A 12,513-nucleotide genomic window follows, 5' to 3' on the forward strand; every position below is an offset into this window, starting at 1 on the left:
CCTAAGTTCAAGCATGTGCTATACCCTTTTCTCTTAATGAAACTAAATCTCAGATAGTTTCTCTACTTTGTTCCTAAAGGCTCTGTTTTATGTGCCAAAATTTAAGTCACTGATCATTTTCAAAAAGAAGTCAGGTATATAGGAATACAGTGGTTTTTTAAAAATTAATTTGTTCTCAACATGCCCATAAGGAAACTTAGTAGAGGAGAAGTTCTGAGAAGTCTGCAAAATGGGGGCATCTGGGTGGCCCAGTTGGTTAAGCAGCTAACCTCGGCTCAGGTCATGATCTCACAGTTTGTGGGTTCAAGCCCCACATCAAGCTCTGTGCTGACAGCTCAGAGCCTGGAGCCTGCTTTGGATTCTGTGTCTCCCTCTCTCTCTCTCTCTCTGCCCCTCCCCCACTTCTGCTTTGTCTCTCTCTCTCTCTCTCAAGATTAAATAAATATTAAAAAAATATTTAAAAGAAAGAAGTCTGAGAAATGAACGTGTCACTTCATTTACCCTAGTTTGTTTTTTCCTAAACTGAACTGCCACAGAGCCTTTCTCCCCAGGGCAGCATCCCTTGGAATCAGCATCCCTTCAGTGCCCTTCAGGAAATGCTGCCTCTGTACGGCAGCCAGAAAGAACTTACCATTGCTTCGATGCACTGTTCTCTGTCACACCTCAGTGCCTTTGCATATACAGTTCCTTCGTCCTGGAATGATTTGTCTTCTCCACCTGGATGAGCAGCTACTTGCCCTTCAAGAGACAACTCAGATGTAATGCTTTCTAGGAAGCCTTTCTCCAGCTTCCTTAGTCTGTGTCTCCTTCCCACCCCCACTGCACTGTGATCGCCACTACAGGACTCACTCATGTTCGCATTATTTCTTCACATTTGTCTCTCCTACTTGATTGTCGTCCCAAGAGCAATGACCATGTTGCATTTATCTTTATTAGCACCTGCATCTCTAATGGCACTTAGCACTTATAACTGTTCACAACGTACATGTTAAGGAATAAAGATGAGGAAACGGAGACTCGGAATGTTTAGGCAACTGAAGGTCACATGGGTATTTCATAGCAGTGTTGGGCCTCAAAGAATACTACTCTCACCACTATGCCCAAATAGCAAATTGGTGGAGGTCCCTCCCACCCCCCCACACCATGTCCCACAGCAGACAATACTAACAGATGAACTCCACCGAGCTCAGCCTTTTGCTCTGGAACTTTGAGCATCACTCTAGGAAAACGCTAACAGAGTGAACCCATGAAATGAAAAATACTTGATCTCCTTGACACTGTCCACGCTGTACCCTCCTATCAATCTAGTTTTGTGGACATGACAGAGTGCTGTAGACTGCAGAATCCCTCCTTTTCTGCTAAAGACTGGGTGCTCTGAACTCTCTCTTGTCACTTAGCCTCTGTTCCTCTTGAGGGTGGCCCCGAGGCGGGGAGCTAAAGGTGCCTAGGTTTTCCCTGCTCCATCTGCCCCAATGCCCCCAGCTCTCCCCAGGACCCTGACTTGGAAGAGCTGCTGCCCTTTGGCACCAACTTGCAAGAGCAGATCTGCCCCTCACTGACTCACACACCAAGGTTGCCCAAATATTTTCCCCTCTGATTTTGTAGAGGCAGTGTTGGGATACTTACTGATAAATGATAGGAAAAAAATACGAATTCCTGGCAGCGGCCAGGAAGCCAGCTTATGGAGCATAAATTTCATCACTAAGGCTTATTTGGCTGACACAGCATATCACCTACCCTCCGCCTCATTGCACGTCTCTCTGGAGATAATCTCTCCCAATCCTGCTTTCCTTGGCTTCCCCTCCTTAGCCGCTCAGCCCAGAAGAGGCTGTTCTGTTTTGCTCACATGACCAAGAGGACAGTAGACCACTCATCCATTAATAGGGATTCCTTCCTGGGGCACCTGTGTGGCTCAGGTCATGATCTCACGGTTTGTGAGTTGAAGCCCCACCTCAGGCTCACTGCTGTCAGGACAGAGCCTGCTTCAGAGCCTCTGTCCCCTCCCTCTCTGTCCCTTCCCTGCTCAAACTCTCTCTCAGAAATAAAAATAAAACACTTTTTAAAAAATAGGCATTCTTTCTTTCCCCACTTGTGAAATGGATGGTTTTCCTTGCTGCTTCTGTTGGCTTCTACATCATAAGACCCATCAAAAGTAATACCAAAATAGCTTGTTGGCATGTGGCTGTCCTGAAAACATTTAAAAATAGCAAAAATGAAGTTGATGCACTATACTCTCAGACTTCCAGTACGTTTGGATGACAAGCTAGAGTTGTAAAAGCAGCTGATATTTATTGAGTAGTTACCATAAGCCAGAGTGCCTTAGGTTAATAATCTCATTTGCTCTTCTTTATGTGTCCGTATTATAGATACTATTCGAGGTCTCATTAGGGAAAACTGGGGCTTAGGATAACTTACCTAATGACACATAGAAAATGGCAGAGCCTGGATTCAAACACAGGTCTGTCTGATTCTAAAGTCCATGACCCTTGACTACTAGTATTCTTCTAACAAGTAGAACTGTCCAGTATGGGAAAGGGCCACTTGACAGGTAATGAGTGATTCCTGATTTGGGGAGGTATTGAATTGGGTACTTGATTGCTGAAGTAATCTCAGAAATGTGCTCTACTAATATAGCTCATTCTAGTGTCTGTGGTGAGTCTCTACCTGCCAGTATTATGGCTTCTTAGGAGTCCTCATTCTCTTATCATCGTCACTGTCATCGTCACCTCTGATTAGCCCACACGATGTTTCAGGCATCTTTCTGAGCAGTTTTACTTACATTAATTTATTTAGTCACAACTACCCTACAAAGTAAGTATAATTATTATCCCCATTTAATAGATAAGGAACCTGAGAGGTAAAGAGACTTGTCCAAGGTCAAACAGCTAATAAGTAAGAGATCTGGGATTATTATCACCCAGGCGTCTGGCTGTGGTCCATTACACTGTCTCTTACCATGTGATACATATGCCATACTCTTTAAAAACTTATCTTTGTTATTATCACAGATATAATATATATTTGTTGTAAACAAAAAAAATCAAGACAAATATATAACATAGAAGTTGAAAGTCCCACAGACTCCGATGTCTCAGAGATAATTACTGTTACATTCACTAACTACAGATTTATATATTTATTTATGGATTTTACTATAAATAATGCTCATTAATATGTATTTTTATGTTTTTACCCCTAACAATTGATCTGTAATATTTTTCCATAATGCTTCAAAGCTCTACTTTATCCTTTTTTTTATGTTTTCTATTTTTGAGAGACAGAGTGAGCAGGGGAGGGGCAGAGAGAGAGAGGGAGACACAGAATCCGAAGTAGGCTCTAGGCTTTGAGCTGTCAGCACAGAAGCCAACATGGGGCTTGAACTCACGAACTATGTGATCATGACCTGAGCTGAAGCCGGACGCTTAACCGACTGAGCCACCCAGGCGCCCCTACTTCATCCTTTTGAATGACCACATTATATGATCATAAACATGGACCTCATTATATTGAGTATTTCTACTGATGGACATTTGAGTTTTTTCTGTTTTGCTATTATAAAAAAAAGTACAAGGACAGCAGAAGACCTCCTTTCTGCATGAGCCCTAAAAAATACAAAAATAATAATTACAACGAACAGTTCACAGAAGCTTACTATGTGTCATACATTAAGTAAATCACCTAAAATAGAGTGCTCTTAATGGTACCTGGTGGCTGAGTCAGCCAGACATCCAAAACTTGATTTCAGCTCAGATTATGTTCTCACACTTTGCGGCCTGGCACTGGGCTCTGCACTGACAGCATGGAGCCTGCTTGGGATTCTCTCTCTCCCTCTCTGCCTCTCCCTGCTTGTGCTCTTTCTCTCTCAAAAATAAATAGGTAACCTTTAAAATAATAGGATGCCCTTATTCATATTTTTAAGATTATTTTTAATTTTTTTAAGTAAACTCTCTATGCTCAAACTCACAATCCCAAAATCAAGAGTCAAATACTCTACAGGCTGAGCCAGCCAGAAGCCTCTGCATTTTTTTAGATGAAGAAAGGAAGACATAGGAAGTGTCACTCCAAATGGGAAAGCTTAAATTTGAGCCCTGGTTTTTTTTTTAATTTTTAATGTTTATTTATCTTTGAGAGAGACAGAGTGTAAGTGGAGGACGGGCAGAGAAGGAGGGAGACACAGAATCCAAAGCAGGTTCCAGGCTCTGAGCTGTCAGCACAGAGCTTGATGTGGGGCCCGAACTCACGAACTCTGAGATCATGACCCCTGAGCTGAAGTTGGAGGCTTAACCAACTGAGACACCCAGGTGCCCCTGAGCCCTGTTTTGATTTCAAATCACATTGCATATATACATCTAAAGTGAGTGTGAGTGTTCTTTCTATCGCCTTTTCATTTCACATACACATATTCCATGAGGTTCCTATCCATTACCGTCTTCACTTCAGAATCTGTCTCCTTGAGCTCCTGACCCATTCAGCCCATTAGACATCGCCAAGTGGATGCCTTGCGGGCACCTCAAACTAAACACATCCAAACAGAAATCATCTTCCTCACACCCCCTGGACATCCTCCAGGATGGTCTCTACTTGTCAACATTTAATGGCATTGCCCTTCACTCAGTTGTCCAGGCTAGAAACTTCAGAGCTGCCTGTGACTCCTGCCTCTATCACACCCCACATCTAACTGGCTCTAAGGTCTTGTTACAAGAGACCACAGATTCTCAGTCCATCCTCTCCACCTTCCTCCTACTATGGCTCTGGATAATGAAGGCTCCCAACACCTCTCCTTGGACGGTTGTATCGGCTGGTAACTCTAATCTCTGCCTAGGCCCCATCCATTCTTCCACTGCTGTCAGAGCTAATGTCATAAAGCCAGTACTTAACCATGTCATATCCTGCTTACATTCTCACTACTAAGATTTAAACTCCTCAGCATGACACATAAAACATCCCATAATCTCACCCTAATTTATCTTTCCATTCTCACCTGCAGTATATTCTTACCCACATACCTTAAACTATGACCACCCATGGTCACTTGTGTTTCCTCAGAACTATTGATTATTTCCATGCCTCTGTGCTTCTGTTCATGCTACTTGAAATGCCCTCCTCTGGCTTCTCTTCTACCTGCTGATATTTTACTTCTCTTTGAAGACACAGCACGCTGACCACAGTGTACACAGTTTCCACCTGTATCTCTAGCCTCTCAATTTATTACTTGTCCTCTTTGTTTACATTTCTATTAATATTTTACTACAGACTAGAAATCTGGTCACGTGTTTTCCTGGTCAATCTGTTTTTCTGAAAGGATACGATCTTAAAAATTAGTATTTCTAGTGCTTAGAAGGAGCTTCATATGTAAAAAATTAAAACTGGAGTTCATTCGTGATTTAGCTAAAGCCTGAATCACCTCAAAGTTTACTTCCAAATCTGAGATTTTCTGTGCCTTTCTGATGCACTAAAATCTTATCTGAGGATCGCAGTGATCATTTAACCTTAGAATTAACTCCGGTTTCAAGGGTCCATTTCTCCTTTCACTTCTTTGCCGAGCATTTGGGCTCCTGGCAATGAACGCCCGCCCAGTCGAGTGTTGTCATGGGGTTTCCGGAGGAGGTGGGGTAAAAACTACAAGAGCACATCGGAAAACCAGCCGGGCTCCGGGACATCTGGGATTGATTATTCCAGTGAGACGCTCAAGCAACAAGAAGAACAATTCTTGTACTCGTTTTTTTGGCATCTGGGCTTTGGCAGCCACCCCTGTGGCTTTCTCAGCAGTTCTGGAGGCATGAGATATGGCTTGTTTCAGTGGAGGAAAAACCTCCAGTGACCCAACTTCTCCTACAGCAGAATCCTCCGAAAGACCCCTTTCCTCTCACGTGGGTCTTCTTAGCCGGTCCAGGTCTTCTTGTCATTTACACAGAGTCTTAGTCTCCCCGCACCCAGGGAAGCTCATACCACCTGGGGACTGAGCTAGGTTACACCGACTCCCTGCTAATTCCTCTTCCTCCTGTGATTCTTTCCAAACCCGGGACCAGGAACAGTGAAAGACTGGGAGGGGAAGCAGCCTCAGGCTACTGCGGAAGTAGATTCGCTCCAGCTACTGCGAAGTGTCTTTTGTTAAATACACGCTAAGTAGGACTTCAGTTCTGGTTCTGAGCGATAAGGGGGAGTGAAGGCTGTTTTGCTAACATTTATTGGGCACACACTGCCAGGCACTGCGCTATGCATGTTGTATACATTTTTTAATTTAAAACGCACAACAGCTTTCTGTGGGATACTATTATCTGTATTCTAATGATGGAGGAACTGAGGTTCAAGCAGGTTAAATGATTTTCCCAAGGTCACATACTTAGTAAGTGGCAGAGGCAGGTTAAGTTGACAGGGATGAATCCTATCAACCCTGTCATGGCGTGAGAGGTCTACTCTTGACTCATTACTCATAATGTAAAATACTAAAAGTTGCATGATATGCAAAAACTTTTTGTTTAAACATTCGGACCTATTACCTTCAGCACATCAGAGAGATGCTGGTGATGATGCTGGTGATGATGATGCTGATTTCAATATTCATGGAATGAATGGAATTCATGACGGAAGACCCGCCAGGACCTGATCTAGGGGTGCTGTGTTATAGGTGATCTTATCCTCAGAAAACCACTCTTTGAGGAAGGTAGTGTTATTTCCTTGGTGAATATATAGAGGCGGAGGAAGGTGAAGTAACTTCACCCAGTCAGAGAGCTGAGTGCTGGAGCCTGAGTTTTAAATCCAGGCAGTCCGCCTCCAGAGGGTAAGCTACGCTGCCTACAAAAAGCACATTCTGGAGTTAGAGACCTGGTTTCCAGTCGCAGCTCTGCGTCTTCCTGGGGAAAGTGACTTGAGCATATCAGTCCTCAGTTTCTCCATATGTAAAGTGTGGCCCTGGAGACTTACCTGCTACCCAGGTGTCTCCATATATATTCCCAAATTCATCAGAGTCAGAATCCCTATTCTACCAGAAATGGAAGTACATTTTTGAAATATGATAGATGTGGGTTCAAATATTACTACAAAATACTTACCAGCTGGGAATTTAAACAAGATACTCAAACTTTCTGATTCTCAGTTTTATCACCTGAACATGGGAGGTAAAAATAGCACCTATAGGAATATTTGTGGGTTAGAAATAGTAGATGTATTTTATAATGCCAGCGAATTGGAAGGAGTTCTACATTATACTTATTATTTAAATATTGTTACGGCTCCTGACCAGGAAACTATACACTCATACTCACCAGCAGGTAGGGCGCCACCTTGCCTGTATACCGTCCTAACACAGGCAGCACTAGCGGGGCCAGAGAGCCCCCTTCTGGATGGTGATGAGACAGGAGGCCGTCTTTTGTGGGGCCTGCTGTATGTGTGGCCCTGACCCAGGCAGGTGGGGGCTGGATGGGCCGAAGGTGCTCTCTCTGCTCATCCTGTCCCTCACCTGTCCGGCCTGGTGAGAAGGGTACCGACTGTGAGCTGCCTCCAGTGAACCACAGGCAGGGTCCTGACTCTCTCTCTCCGTAACAATGCCCCTCCTTATTAGGCTTTGCCGGGAAGCACATGGCCTTTAGAGTGACACTTGCTTAGGTCCAAACCCTCTGTCAAATGAGAGCTATCATAGTGAGTATTTGTCAGGATTAGATTCTTTATGAAAACGACCTAGCTCCATTATAGGGGTTTAATGAACACTCAACAAATTTTAACTCTCATCTTTCTTAGAAGAGAATAATTCAAGGTCAATGTCATTCTGAGATGAACACAGAGATAAAGAAGAGGGCAAGTCTGCACAAAATGCTCTTTTGGATTAAATTCTAAATATTTTTAAAAAGATTCTCAAGAGCCTCTTTTGTTACTAATTTTAGAGCTAATTAAATCCCCAAAACTTGCCTTGTATTTAATATCTAAGATTTTATATATTTAGTAAGAAAAAACAAGTTGAATATTTTCATTAACTTTGAGTACCCTATCACAGGCTGTCGGCTGAGATACTTTCTTATAGGACTTGGTTCTAATGCTCAGCCCTGAAAGAGATATTATAAATACTAAATATTATTTCAGGAGGCCCCTACAGCATTGGATTCCGACAGACTACTAGAAATTGACTAGTTACTGCCACAGGATTTGGCCAAATCCATAGTCCAGGTTGGCATTTTGCCCCTCTCGCAAGAATAGCAGAGGTGCTCACCCCCTAACTGACTGAATCTGGGCAAGGCCATGCTATCCACAAATCCATACGAATGCCCTGGTTGGTGACCAGCACCACAACTCACCTCCGCATCAGGGTAAGGAGGTCTTTTGTGTCTCTGCTTTTACTGTGCTCACTTCCATATAAAAGGATTTGAATCATCAGACACTGTAGGTAAGTTGAGAAACATAGCAGGTTAAAGAGAATTAGATAGCAAGCACCTTTTTTATAAACCAAACTCAGAAAGCATCACTGGAACTGAGGTATCATAAGTTTCCATTTCAAATTCCTGCACTGCATCTCCTCCTGGCTCCCAACCAAGGAGGAAAAGGAGACTGAACTGAAGGCTCTGCACACTTCTGTGCTCTATGCATATCATTCCACTTCATGGCCCCTGCCACCGCCACCTGTGGCTGTGGATAATGACAGTGACGGGGCCAAAACATGGCTGCAGTAGTGGTTTCCATCAGGATTTCCCAAATAGCTATGACCAAATGGATAGATACAAATGAAATCTGTGAACGCGTCCTAAATTTGCATTGCATTCTCAAGCTATGATCATGTTACTCTTTTTTTTTAAGTTATTTATTTATTTGAGAAAGACAGAGACAGTGCAAGTGGGGGAGAGTCAGAGAGTCAGAGAAAGAGAGAGAGAGAGAGAGAGAGAGAGAGAGAGAAGGAGATAAAGAATACCAAGCAGGCTCCACACTGTCAGCACAGAGCCTGATGTGGGGCTCAAACCCACGAAACTGCAAGATCATGACCTAAGCCGAAACCAAGAGTCAGATACTCAACTGACTGAGCCACCCAGGTGCCCCTATATGATTTTACTCTTAGGCAGTTTTCCATTTAAAATTTTATTGCTGACCTCTCTTCCCAATCAAGATAGAACAATCGGGATCAGATTTACACTTGCACATGAAACAACTAAAAAATGAAAAAGTAAACAAAATACATGAAGCAATCTTTAAGACACTGAACATCAGCCAACGAAGACCAGTGATCCCGGACAGAGGGAAACAAGTGAGATAAGTCCTAAAACTGCCCCCAGATTGTTGCTTTGAGAGCATTTCCAGGCCCTGATGCAGGGAAGGGCACAAAGGGAAGCTCAGTAGACTCCCTGAGTTGAAGACAAGGAGCTGAGAGTCCCAGGGGACTGTCAGTGCTGAGTAAAAGGAGAGGAGACAGCGGCACAGAAAAAGATCCAGGCGTAGCTGTAGTGAGTCCCCCTTAAGTATTCAGCAGAATACTGACTAGCACGTCTATGTGAGAAAACTGGCCAAAGCTGGGGGAAGAATCAGCGGATGGGGCCGGAGGAAACAGGGCCTGGTGCTTACGCTGGGCCTGGCACCAATCTGTGCGTCAGCCAATCTGGAGAGCCCCGTTGCTCATGGAGCTTTGGGTGGTGTGCTCAGAGGCTTTTGCCTCAGTCGTGGGGGATAATTAGCCTTTGACTAAATGCTGCTCTGTCTCATCTAGTGAATCTTAAAAAGCAAGACCTAAAAGGACTAAACTATAATTTAACTGAGTTCCAGGACAAAGTTCAAGAATACTTATAGGAATACAAAAATACCCAACACCCAGTAAGGGAAAGTACACAATGTCTGGCATCCAAAGACTGCAAATTGTGAAAAGAAGCAGAAAAGTGTGATTTGTATGAGAAAAATCAATCAGTCAAAACCAATCCCAAACTGACATAGATGTGAGAATTAGAAGAGCAGTATATTATAACTGTTACTGTAACTTTATTGCACATGTTAAAAAAGTTAAATGAGGGCAAGAAAAATTTATTTTTTAAAAAGACTCAATCAAATCAAACTTCTGGAGATGAAAATGTCCCAAAGGAAAAATACACTGGATGGAATTAAGAGCAGGTTTGACATTAGAGAAGAAAAAAAATAGTGAACCTAGAGGCACAAGAATAAGAACTATCCATCAAGAAAAACCATAGATTATAGCCATGGGTACAGAAAAATAATTTTTTCAATATCCAACACCCAATTGTATAAAATCCGATGTCCATTCCTGATTTAAAAACAACTCCTTAGCAAACCAGGAGTAGAAGGCACTCTCCTCAACCCGATAAAAGGTATTTATAAAAAAAGTCTACAGTTAACAACAAACCTAACTGATGAAAGACTAAATGTTTCCCTTGAAAACAGGAATTAAACAACATTGCCTGTTCTCACCGCTTCTACTCAACTTTGTACCAGATGTTCTTGCCAATGGAGCAAGAAATAAAAGGCATCCAAATTGGAAAGAAAGAAGTAAAACTTGATTTGCAGATGACATGATCATCTATGTAGGAAATCTAATGAGTCTATAAACAGCTACCAGAATAAATGAGTTTAGCAAAGTCATGGGACCCAAAATTATATATTAAAAAAATCATGGTATTTCTATTACTAGCAACAACAATCAGAAATTGAAATTCAAATATGATACATTTAAAATAGCATCAAAAATTAAAAATCAGTATGAATAAATCTAAGGAAAGATGCACATGACCTGTACATCAAAAATTACAAGAAATATTATTGGAAGACACTAAATATGACCTACACAAATGGGAGAATAACACATGTTCATGGGCGAGAAGCTCAAGGTTGTTAAAATGTTAATCCTCCCCAACCTGATCTACACATTCAATGTAATCTCAAGCTAAATCTGAGCACATGTTTCAGAGGAAACTGATATAGTGATTCGAAAATTCCTGTGGAAATGCAAAGAACCTAGAATACTCAGAACATTGAAAAAGAACAAAGTTAAAAAAGTAACACTACCTGATTTCAAGACTTTTTTTAATGTTTATTTTTGAGAGACAGAAAGAAGCAGAGCATGAGAGGTGCAGAGAGAAGGGGAGACACAGACTCCGGAGCAGGCTGTGCTGACAGCCCAAAGCCTGATGTGGGGCTTGAACCCATGACCATTAGATCATGACCTGAGCTGAAGTCAGACGCTCAACCGACTGAGCCACCCAGGTGCCCTCAAGACTTGTTTTAAAGCTACGATAATTAAGACAGCACATATTGACATGAAGATGGAAAAACAGAGCAGTGGAACAGAAAAGCATCCATTAATAATAACACGCACACACACACACACACACACACACACACACTGAATTTTTGACAAAGGTGCAAAGATAATTCAGTAGAGAAAGGAATGTCGTTTCAATAAAAATGGTTCTAGAACAGCTGGCTACCCATATGCTAGACAAACAGACAGACAAACTGGGACTCATTCCTAGTACCATATAGGAAAACTGATTCAAGTGGATCATAGACCAAAATGTTAAACCTAAAACTACAAAACATCTAGAAGAAAACACAGGAGAAAAATATTTTTGATTGTGGTTAGGCAAAGATTTAGGTAAAACACCAAAAGTACAATCCATGAAAGAAAAAACTGATAAACGGACTTCATTAAATTTCAAAGCTCCTGCCCTTCAAAAGACACTTAAGCAAATGAAAAGACAAACCGCACGCCAAGAGAAAATATTTCCAAATCATGTATCTGATAAAGAATTTGTATCTGGAATATATGAAGAGCTTTTCCCCAACTTTATAGTATTTATTGCATGTACTAGGACCTAATGTGTTTACACAAATATACAACAATTGTACATTGGCATCTTTACAATATTAAAGGAGTCATATACAATTCTACAGGCATTGTACACAGTGTGGTTAGAATATATAACAAACTTTTTAAATTAAGTTAATCATAGGAAAGCAAACAACTAATAAAAAGTAAGCAAAAGATTTGGTTTGTCACTTCACCTAAGAAGATAAGACAGATGAGAAATAGGCACACGGAAAGATGCTCAAGACAAACACAAATTAAAACCACAATGAGGGGCACCTGGGTGGCTCGGTTGGTTGGGGTTTGGACTTCGGCTCAGGTCATGACCTCACCCTTGGTGAGTTCGAGCCTCAAGTCAGGCTCTGTGCTGATAGCTCAGAGCCTGCATCCTGCTTCAGATTCTGTCTCCCTCTCTCTCTGCCCTTCTTCTGCTCACACTCTCTGTTTCTTAAAAATAAACATTAACTTTTTAAAAATGAAATAATTTTTAAAAACCCACAATGAGATACCATTTTATACCTATTAGGATGGCTAAAATTAAAAACACTGACCACACCAACTACTGGCAAGAATGTGGAGGAACTGAATTCTCATGCCCCGCTGTTGGAATATATAACATAATGCAAACATTTTCCAAAATTTTTGCAATTTCTTATAAAGGTAAGCATGCATCGATCCTATTACTTAACTATTTCACTTCTAAGTATTCACCCAAAAGAAAAGTC

At 41.8% G+C, this 12,513-nt stretch overlaps 1 protein-coding gene across 7 annotated transcripts in view; it reads right to left on the reverse strand.

Moving 5' to 3' along the window:
* The window catches only part of TTC23L (tetratricopeptide repeat domain 23 like), a 54,054-nt gene that overhangs the window by 5,319 nt on the left and 36,222 nt on the right, over positions 1-12,513 (reverse strand). For all 7 annotated transcript variants that reach the window (XM_029941031.1, XM_029941033.1, XM_029941030.1 and 4 more), the window contains 2 exons: positions 8,289-8,371; positions 632-738 (listed from right to left, as the gene is read on the reverse strand). In XM_029941031.1, coding sequence (XP_029796891.1) covers positions 657-738; positions 8,289-8,371 — 165 coding nt within the window. In that variant the 3' untranslated portion in view covers positions 632-656. The remainder of the gene's footprint in view (positions 1-631; positions 739-8,288; positions 8,372-12,513) is intronic.

The sequence above is a fragment of the Suricata suricatta genome, chromosome 6 (genome assembly GCF_006229205.1).
Source record: "Suricata suricatta isolate VVHF042 chromosome 6, meerkat_22Aug2017_6uvM2_HiC, whole genome shotgun sequence".
Lineage (NCBI taxonomy): Eukaryota > Metazoa > Chordata > Mammalia > Carnivora > Herpestidae > Suricata > Suricata suricatta.